The 11,204-nt window shown below is 46.6% G+C and overlaps 1 protein-coding gene across 1 annotated transcript in view; it reads right to left on the bottom strand.

Moving 5' to 3' along the window:
* Positions 1-369: 369 nt before the first annotated feature.
* The window catches only part of LOC149453434 (uncharacterized), a 52,278-nt gene continuing 41,443 nt past the window's right edge, over positions 370-11,204 (bottom strand). Inside the window, exons 10-12 of the mRNA XM_089688645.1 lie at positions 9,217-9,348; positions 4,283-4,439; positions 370-2,464 (exon numbers count right to left, since the gene is read on the bottom strand). Of these exons, the coding sequence (XP_089544771.1) occupies positions 996-2,464; positions 4,283-4,439; positions 9,217-9,348 (1,758 nt within the window). The 3' untranslated portion in view covers positions 370-995. The remainder of the gene's footprint in view (positions 2,465-4,282; positions 4,440-9,216; positions 9,349-11,204) is intronic.

Below are 11,204 nucleotides of genomic sequence, written 5' to 3'. Positions count from 1 at the left end.
TTGACACTTTTTGAACAAGGCATGTAGAACAAGCTTCCCACAAATGGTGGCCACATGAAGAGCAAAGGCAAGGGTTCCGTAGGAGGACATGGCATTTTTTCTACCTGGTAACACGTACTGGGAATTGGAATTGTCCCGTTAGTTTGGAAAAGTTTTTCCAGTGTAGGCTGCAACCTGGAGGTCCCACGGTGATGCAGAGGGCTTAAAATGGTTGTAAACCTCAGACATGAAACACGAACAAAGAAAATCCCTCTACTTACCATGACTCCTTCGTTGGTCCATGACCAGTGTTGGATATTTCTGTGCTTACTCATGGGCACGTTACAGGGATTTGTATTTTTTTGTAACAACCAGACAAAGGGGTCCTAATGATATATATCCTCATTTATTTTCTAGAGATCTTTATGATCCACTATATCTGAAAGGAAATGCATAGTTGTTAAATATTTTTTTTTTATCTACCATAGTCAGTAGGTTGCGTTCTTCAAGTGATACCAACCATTTTCTCGAACCCGTTCTTCAGCTTGATCGTAGAACAGGACTAAAGGGTATGAAGATCAGATTACAAACACTGGAGAACGAGTCACGGAGAAGGGACTGTATAACATTTTGGGAGGCATGGGATCGTGTGGGACATCTTTAATACCCAACTTCTCCAGTGATAGAACGATACACCCTACAAAACACCACCATACTATTGTCGTTTGTCTCCAGCAGGCTTGGGGTCTTTCAAGTTGAATTAGATTCACTTCAAGTGATACCAACCATTTTCTCGAACCCGTTCTTCAGCTTGATCGTAGAACAGGACTAAAGGGTATGAAGATCAGATTACAAACACTTGAGAACGAGTCACGGAGAAGGGACTGTATAACATTTTGGGAGGCATGGGATCATGTGGGACATCTTTAATACCCGACTTCTCCAGTGATAGAACGATACACCCTACAAAATACCACCATACTTTTGTCATTTGTCTCCAGCAGGCTCGGGGTCTTTCACGTTGAATTAGATTCACTTTCTAGGTTAGCCGTCCCCTCCGGGCAGGAAAGCGACTTCTCCTCAGTGTGGACTTTCATGTGATTATTCAGGTGACCTTTTTGCGCAAAACTTTTCCTGCAGTGGGAACAGGAAAAGGGTCTCTCGCCAGTGTGACCCCTCTCGTGTACAATAAGTTGTGACTTCTTTATGAAGCATTTCCCGCAGCGCATGCAGGAGAAGATCTTCTCCCCGGTGTGGAACCTCTGGTGTTGGAGGAGTTCGTATTTTACTTTGAACGCCTTGTCGCACTCTGAGCAGGCATAAGGACGCTCTGCCGTGTGCCTCCTCTGGTGCGTAAGGAGCTGTCCCTTCTGTATGAAACATTTCCCGCATTCTGAACAGGTGAAGGGCTTCTCGCCGGTGTGGCATTTCAGATGGGTGTTGAGACTTCCTTTCTGTGAGAAGCATTTGCCGCACTCGGAGCAGGAAAAGGGCTTCTCTCCGGTGTGAACCCTCCGATGTATAAGGAGTTGCGCCTTCGTTATAAATACATAGTCGCACTCCGAGCACAAGAAGAGTTTCTCGCTGTTGGGAACGTTCCGCTGTAGCTCAAATTCTGTGGTCAATGATCGGTCGCTCTGTAAGCAGGAGAAGGCATTCTTGTCTATGTGAATTTTCCGATGTTGGTCAAGGCAGAATTTCTGGGTGAAGCATTTGCCGCACTCTGGACAGGTATACGGACGCTCCCCTGTGTGAGTTCGATGGTGTTTGAGGAGCGTTTGTTTCCGCGTGAACCCTTTCCCACACTCTGTACACGTATACGGCATTTCACCCGTGTGGGTGCGCTGGTGTGTGATCAGAGTATCTTTCCGGGTATAACTCTTCCCGCACATCGTACACGAATACGGCATTTCCCCCGTGTGGACTCGCTGGTGTATTATAAGGGCTCTCTTTTCTTTGAAACACTTCCCGCACTCGGAACACGAAAAAGGAGTCTCGCCTCTGTGTGCTTTGAGATGCGTCATGAGATAAGATTTCCATTTAAAGCTCTGGCCGCACTCCGAGCATGGGAAAGGTCTCTCGTCCTTGTGGACCCTCTCGTGTAGGACAAGGCTTGATTTGTCCCTGAAAGATTTCCCGCACTCTGGACATGGAAAGGGCCGCACTCCGGAGTGATTATTCTGATGTCTGATGAGGTGTGCCTTCCTCGTGAAGTATTTATCACACTCGGAACATGAAAATATCTTATCGCTGTGTTGAACAGTACGTGGTTTATTAGAAGGTTTTCCCAATTGGGTAACAGAATGGAATTTTCCAGAAGACTTCTCAGAATTTGAGGGATCTTTTGATCTGTTAATATGATAAGACTTGTCCTGTGAATTTAGAGGAGCAGGCATCGCTTCTCGAGATATGAAACTAGCCTCAGATTTATAATCCGAAGATAGACCATGACGGCCCTCTGAAGTATCCCAGACATAGCGTCCATCTGTTGGGAATAATTTTTTGAAGTTAGTATCAAAGCAATGTACTTTTTCATATTTCGTAATCGGGACCTCCTTCCTCCTGCCGGTGACTCCTCTAGTGATATAAAGATCTATATAGAGGAATCAGGACCTCCTTCTTCTGCTGGTGACCTCTCTAGTGATATAAAGATCTATATAGAGGAATCAGGACCTCCTTCCTCCTGCTGGTGACTCCTCTAGTGATATAAAGATCTATATAGAGGAATCAGGACCTCCTTCCTCCTGCTGGTGACCCCTCTAGTGATATAAAGATCTATATAGAAGAATCAGGACCTCCTTTCTCCTGACGGTGACCCCTCTAGTGATATAAAGATCTATATAGAGGAATCAGGACCTCCTTCCTCCTGCTGGTGACTCCTCTAGTGATATAGAGATCTATATAGAGGAATCAGGACCTCCTTCCTCCTGCTGGTGACCCCTCTAGTGATATAAAGATCTATATAGAAGAATCAGGACCTCCTTTCTCCTGACGGTGACCCCTCTAGTGATATAAAGATCTATATAGAGGAATCGAAACCTGCTTCCTTCTGCCGGTGACCCCTCTAGTGACATAAAGATCTATATAGAGGAATCAGGACCTCCTTCCTTCTGCCGGTGACCCCTCTAGTGATATAAAGATCTATATAGAGGAATTAGGACCTCCTTTCTCCTGACGGTGACCCCTCTAGTGATATAAAGATCTATATAGAGGAATCGGGACCTCCTTCCTTCTGCTGGTGACCCCTCTAGTGACATAAAGATCTATATAGAGGAATCAGGACCTCCTTCTGCTGGTGACCCCTCTAGTGAGATAAAGATCTATATAGAGGAATCAGGACCTCCTTCCTCCTGCCGGTGACCCCTCTAGTGATATAGAGATCTACATAAAGGGATCAGGACCTCCTTCCTCCTGCCGGTGACCCCTCTAGTGATATAAATATCTATATAGAGGAATCAGGACCTCCTTCCTCCTGCTGGCGATCCGTCTAGTGATATAAAGATCTATACAGAAGAATCAGGACCTCCTTCTACTTGCTGGTGACCCCTCTAGTGACATAAAAATCTATATAGAGGAATCAGGACCTCCTTCTTCTGCTAGTGATCTCTCTAGTGATATAAAGATCTATATAGAGGAATCAAGACCTCCTTTCTCCTGCCGGTGACCCCTCTAGTGGCAAAGATCTATATAGAGGGATCAGGACCTCCTTCCTCCTGCTGGTGACCTCCTTTCATGATAGAAACTTTTATATAAATAGAGTGTGAATAAGGTTCAGGAGGTCATTATTTTCAATATGAAACTAAGAACCAAGAACAAGGGGACATGACCTCAAACTAGGAAAATTAAAAAAAATATTCTCATAAAGAATTATTTTGATAAAAGTGTAGTTGATACTTCAGATAACCAAAGATCTACACTCAGACATGAAGCCTAAAAATCATAAAACAATAAAGGGGTAGACCTCGATGGACCACTTGGTCTTCTGCAGTCACCCATGGTGAAGAACAACATTATGGACATTTCCAGTCTAGAAATCACCATTCCACGAGGATAGATGATCGAAAAATTTCAACGACTACAAAGATTGAGTGCACACAAATTCAGACAAAGGGTGTTTAGTGACAGTTAAAAACCAAACCATGCTCCTATTAATGGAAGGTAAATGGTCCAGAACTGATGAGGGTTAAAACGAGAAGACCTCCTCAGCTCCATCATACGATCTGTACGGTGATCACTTCAATAGAAAATTGGTATCTCTTCCTTGCTGGACCAACATTTATCATCCACATCATCCAGGACTCACCAGTGCTGATATTTAGAGAGGGATCCTCATCTTTAATGATCACCTTCAACACCTCCTCCTCCTCTTCCTCCTCTTCTGTAGGCGGCTGATCGCCACCGATAGATGTCTCTTCTTCTTCCTCTTTGACTTCAACTTTTATGTCCATCAGGTCCTCGGCCTAGACCGATAGAGACTACTTAGCAACCAGCATGGACAGTAAACGCTATGGTCATTATTACGCAATAGCATAGCATATAGAGTGACTGTGTCAGGAGTATGTGACATACAGCACAAGGTATAAAGTACAGAGCTCAGGAGTATGCAAGTAGCCCGTAGTGTATTCAGTGCAGGGGTCGGGAGTATGTAATGTACAAAATAGCACATTTACTGCTGGGGTGAGGACTATGTAATGTACCAAACAGGCCTGGTGTCAGTAGTCTGTAACATACAGCACAAGGTATAAAGTACAGAGCTCATGAATATGCAAGTACCCCTTAGTGTATTCAGTGCAGGGGTCAGGAGTATGTAATGTACAAAATAGCATACAAATTACAGGTGTCAATATTCAGCACCATACAGCATAGGGTACGAAGTGCAGAGATCAGGAATATGAATGTGTAAACCAGTGTATACAGTGCAGGAATCAGGAGTTTCTGATGTACAACACAGCATATGGAGTACAGGTGTCCATATTATGTAACATACAGCACAAAGTACCAAAGAGAGATCTCGAAAGTATGTAATGTACTGCCTAGTGTATACTGTGCAGGGATAAGAAGTATGTCATGTACAATCTAATGTATATAGTGAGATCAGAGATTCTGCTCTCTCCTGGCTCTCATCCTACCTGTCACAACGCTCTTTCAGCGTTACCTATAATGCTACCACCTCCCCCTCACTCCCCCTCTCTGTTGGGGTCCCTCAAGGCTCCGTCCTCGGGCCCCTTCTCTTCTCCATCTACACCTCCTCCCTTGGCCAACTCATACACTCTCACGGCTTCAACTACCACCTATATGCCGACGACACACAAATCTATCTCTCAACCCCCCACCTCACCCCCTCATTCTCCGCCCGAATCACACACCTACTGAGTGACATATCTGATTGGATGTTGCTCCACTTCCTTAAACTGAACCTCTCCAAAACAGAGTTTCTTGTTTTCCCCCCAGCCCGGACACCACCCCCCATTGACTTCTCCATCATGTCCAACAACGCCACCATCGAACCCGCCCCGCAGGCCAGAGTACTTGGTGTCATTCTGGACTCCAACCTATCCTTCCAGCCCCAAGTCCAATCTTTAACAAACTCGTGCAGACTCCACCTCTGCAACATCGCCAAAATACACACGTTCCTAACCCCAGAAACCACTAAACAGCTCATCCAATCCCTCATCATATCACGACTCGACTACTGCAACTCCCTCCTTACTGGCCTGCCTCGCCGTTGGCTATCCCCGCTTCAGTCCATCCTGAATACGGCTGCCAGACTCATTCACCTTTCCAACCGCTCTGTTTCCGCCACCCCCCTCTGCCAATCCCTCCACTGGCTTCCGATTGCGCAACGGATCAAATTCAAAATCCTAACACTGACGTACAAAGCCGTCCACCATACTGCCCCGAACTACATCACCGACCTAATATCCAAGTACCGCCCAGCACGCACACTCCGCTCCTCACAAGACCTCCTTCTCTCTAGTTCCCTGGTCTCCTCCTCCCATGCCCACCTCCAGGACTTCTCCAGGGTGTCACCCATCCTCTGGAACTCCCTGCCCCAACCCATCAGATTATCACCTACTCTCCTTTAGGTGCACCCTGAAAACCCACCTCTTCAGGGAAGCCTACCCCACCCCCTGCTAACTTGCCGACCTCCTCCACTCTTCCTACCACCCCATCCCCCACAGCTATCTCCTCCTGTGCCACTATCCCCTCCCTCCTAGATTGTAAGCTCGAAAGAGCAGGGCCCTCAATCCCCTCATGTTTTGCATTGTATTGTTATTGTTCTGTCACATGTTCTGTCCCCCTTTGTAATGTACAGCGCTGAGCAAACTATCGGCGCTTTATAAATACTGTATAATAATAATAATAGTGCAGGGATCAGGAGTATGTAGTGTACAATCTAATGTATATAGTGCATGAATCAGGAGTATGTAATGTACAGCCTAGTGTATACAGTGCAGGGATCAGGAGTATGTAATGTACAGCCTAGTGTATACAGTGCAGGGATCAGGAGTATGTAATGTACAGCCTAGTGTATACAGTGCAGGGATCAGGAGCATGTAATGTACAGCCTAGTGTATACAGTGCAGGAATCAGGAGTATGTAATGTACAATCTAATGTAGATAGTGCATGAATCAGGAGTATGTAATGTACAGCCTAGTGTATACAGTGCAGGGATCAGGAGTATGTAATGTACAGCCTAGTGTATACAGTGCAGGGATCAGGAGTATGTAATGTACAGCCTAGTGTATACAGTGCAGGGATCAGAAGCATGTAAGGTACAGCCTAGTGTACACAGTGCAGGGATCAGGAGCATGTAAGGTACAGCCTAGTGTACACAGTGCAGGGATCAGGAGCATGTAATGTACAGACTAGTGTACACAGTGCAGGGATCAGGAGCATGTAATGTACAGCCTAGTGTACACAGTGCAGGGATCAGGAGTATGTAATGTACAGCCTAGTGTATACAGTGCAGGGATCAGGAGTATGTAATGTACAGCCTAGTGTATACAGTGCAGGGATCAGGAGCATGTAAGGTACAGCCTAGTGTACACAGTGCAGGGATCAGGAGCATGTAAGGTACAGCCTAGTGTACACAGTGCAGGGATCAGGAGCATGTAATGTACAGCCTAGTGTACACAGTGCAGGGATCAGGAGCATGTAATGTACAGCCTAGTGTACACAGTGCAGGGATCAGGAGCATGTAATGTACAGCCTAGTGTACACAGTGCAGGGATCAGGAGTATGTAATGTACAGCCTAGTGTACACAGTGCAGGGATCAGGAGTATGTAATGTATAGCCTAGTGTATACAGTGCAGGAATCAGGAGTATATAATGTATAGCCTAGTGCAGCAATGGGCAAACTACGGCCCGCGGGCCGTATACGGCCCGGCGGACCTTTTAATCCGGCCCGCGGAGCTAGGCTCCCGCAAGGCCAGTGGTCGGCAAGCCGCGGCTCTTTACAATAGATGCGGCTCTCCTGTGTGCCGGGCGCCCGCTCCCCTCCCTCCTCTCGGGCGGGCGGGCGGGCGACCTCCTCTCCTCCTCTCCCCTCCCCTCCTCTCGGATGGCCGCCCCCCCTCTAGGATGGCCGCCCCCTCCCTCCTCTCGGGCGTCAGGACTCTGCAGCTGTCAGGATGTAGGCGGGGCAGCCAGGATGTAGGCGGGGCAGCGTGACGAACTCTTCTCTCACAGTCCTCCCTGAAGACCAGAACGGCGCGGGAATACGAGAGGAACGCGCGGAGGAGCAAAGGTAAGTGAATTGACACAGGGGGGACTTACTATATGGGGGACTTACTATATGGGGAATGAATTACTATATGGGGGACTTACTATATGGGGAATGAATTACTATATGGAGGACTTACTATATGGGGAATGAATTACTATATGGGGGACTTACTATATGGGGGATGAATTACTATATGGGGGTCTTACTATATGGGGAATGAATTACTATATGGGGGACTTACTATATGGGGAATGAATTACTATATGGAGGACTTACTATATGGGGAATGAATTACTATATGGGGGACTTACTATATGGGGAATGAATTACTATATGGGGGACTTACTATATGGGGAATGAATTACTATATGGGGGACTTACTATATGGGGAATGAATTACTATATGGGGGACTTACTTTATGGGGAATGAATTACTATATGGGGGACTTACTTTATGGGGAATGAATTACTATATGGGGGACTTACTTTATGGGGAATGAATTACTATATGGGGGACTTACTATATGGGGAATGAATTACTATATGGGGGACTTACTATATGGGGAATGAATTACTATATGGGGGACTTACTATATGGGGGACTTACTATATGGGGGATGAATTACTATATGGGGGATGAATTAATATGGGGGATGAATTACTATGTGGGGGATGAATTACTATGTGGGGGATGAATTACTATGGGGGATGAATTACTATATGGGGGATGAATTACTATGTGGGGGATGAATTACTATGTGGGGGATGAATTACTATGGGGGATGAATTACTATATGGGGGATGAATTGCTATATGGGGGACGAATTGCTATATGGGGGACGAATTACTATATGGGGGATGAATTACTATGGGGGATGAATTACTATATGGGGGATTAATTACTATGCTTACTATGGGGGAATATTACTATACTTACTATGGATGACACATACACATCATTCATCTACTCTTGGTCCGGCCCCCGGGTCCAATATATGAACCCATTGCGGCCCTCAAGTCAAAAAGTTTGCCCACCCCTGGCCTAGTGTATACAGTGCAGGAATCAGGAGTATTACGTGGGTGGCGGTGTATTATCATATTATTACATTAGGTGTGTGTAGCAGCCTCTCCTGGAAATAAAAAGACGGAATGTGGAATATACAGAGACATGATGGAGATAAGCCGGCCATAGATCAGCTGGGACTGGCCGAATTTTGATCCATGGGCAGGCTGGTTTTACAGGATTACATCTACCGATCGACTTCTGTACAACCACCCTGTGGGGTTTATCACAGTCAGTCAGTGCCACCGGCTATGGCAGGGGGTGTCTCCCCTCTCTCAGAATACAATCACTCAGCGGGAGGATTCCCCCATCCACAGCGATTGTACGGATGGGGGAATCAAGTAATTTTGTTTTTTTTATGCAACCCTGCTGGTTGAACAAAAAAAAATTAAAAAAGCATAGAGTGCCTTGCAGAGTGTAAATATGAAATAATATCTTATTACCTCCTCTGCTGCCATGTTCAGCAATGACTCCATTCTACTTCCCTCCACTGCTCCTCTCACCTGGAACTTCCCCTCTGTGCCTGACATCACTTCCTGTCTGTGCGTTCCACCAGGCACAAGAGAGATTGCCACCTTTTGGAGGATAGAGGAGCTGCATCCTTCTATGTTTATTGTAGGAAGATTACTTTACATATATATTATATATATACATATATATAGTGCCTTGAAGAAGTCCCCCTCTCCCTGAAATGTCCCCCATGTTGTCATGTTACAATGTATTCCCCCCTCCCCCCCTGAAAGGTCCCCCATGTTGTCATGTTACAACGTATTCCCCTCCCCCCTGAAATGTCCCCCATATTGTCATGTTACAATGTATTCCCCCTCCCCCCTGAAATGTCCCCCATGTTGTCATGTTACAATGTATTCCCCCTCCCCCCTGAAATGTCCCCCATGTTGTCATGTTACAATGTATCCCCCCTGAAATGTCCCCCATGTTGTCATGTTACAATGTATTCCCCTCCCCTGAAATGCCCCCATGTTGTCATGTTACAATGTATTCCCCTCCCCCCTGAAACGTCCCCCATGTTGTCATGTTACAATGTATTCCCCCTCCCCCCCTGAAATGTCCCCCATGTTGTCATGTTACAATGTATTTCCCCCCCCCATGTTGTCATGTTACAATGTATTCCCCCCTCCCCCCCTGAAATGTCCCCCATGTTGTCATGTTACAATGTATTCCCCCTCCCCCTGAAATGTCCCCCATGTTGTCATTTTACAATGTATTCCCCCTCCCCACGAAATGTCCCCCATGTTGTCATTTTACAATGTATTCTCCCTCCCCCCTGAAATGTCCCCCATGTTGTCATGTTACAATGTATTCCCCCTCCCCCCTGAAATGTCCCCCATGTTGTCATTTTACAATGTATTCCCTCTCCCCCTGAAATGTCCCCCATGTTGTCATTTTACAATGTATTCCCCCTCCCCCCTGAAATGTCCCCCATGTTGTCATGTTACAATGTATTCCCCCTCCCCCCTGAAATGTCCCCCATGTTGTCATGTTACAATGTATTCCCCCTCCCCCCTGAAATGTCCCCCATGTTGTCATGTTACAATGTATTCCCCCCCCCCCCCGAAATGTCCCCCATGTTGTCATGTTACAATGTATCCCCCCCCCCGAAATGTCCCCCATGTTGTCATGTTACAATGTATTCCCCCTCCCCCCCTGAAATGTCCCCCATGTTGTCATGTTACAATGTATTCCTTCCCCCCTCCCCCCCTGAAATGTCCCCCATGTTGTCATGTTACAATGTATTCCCCCTCCCCCCCTGAAATGTCCCCCATGTTGTCATGTTACAATGTATTTCCCCCCCATGTTGTCATGTTACAATGTATTCCCCCCCCCCCCCCTGAAATGTCCCCCATGTTGTCATGTTACAATGTATTCCCCCCTCCCCCCCTGAAATGTCCCCCATGTTGTCATGTTACAATGTATTCCCCCTCCCCCTGAAATGTCCCCCATGTTGTCATTTTACAATGTATTCCCCCTCCCCCCTGAAATGTCCCCCATGTTGTCATGTTACAATGTATTTCCCCCCCCCCCCCGAAATGTCCCCCATGTTGTCATATTACAATGTATCCCCCCCCCCCCCGAAATGTCCCCCATGTTGTCATCTTATAATGTATCCCCCCCTCCCCCCCTGAAATGTCCCCCATGTTGTCATGTTACAATGTATTCCCCCTCCCCCCCTGAAATGTCCCCCATGTTGTCATGTTACAATGTATTTCCCCCCTCCCCCCCCAAAATGTCCCCCATGTTGTCATGTTACAATGTATTCCCCCCTCCCCCCTGAAATGTCCCCCATGTTGTCATGTTACAATGTATTCCCCCTCCCCCCTGAAATGTCCCCCATGTTGTCATGTTACAATGTATTCCCCTCCCTCCCTGAAATGTCCCCCATGTTGTCATGTTACAATGTATTCCCCCCCCC

The sequence above is a fragment of the Staurois parvus genome, unplaced genomic scaffold, assembly GCF_062004578.1.
Source record: "Staurois parvus isolate SC_StPar_1 unplaced genomic scaffold, SC_StPar_1.0 ptg000449l, whole genome shotgun sequence".
In the NCBI taxonomy this organism is placed as follows: domain Eukaryota; kingdom Metazoa; phylum Chordata; class Amphibia; order Anura; family Ranidae; genus Staurois; species Staurois parvus.
Note: the sequence above shows the minus strand (reverse complement) of the source record. Positions and strands in the feature narration are given on the sequence as shown.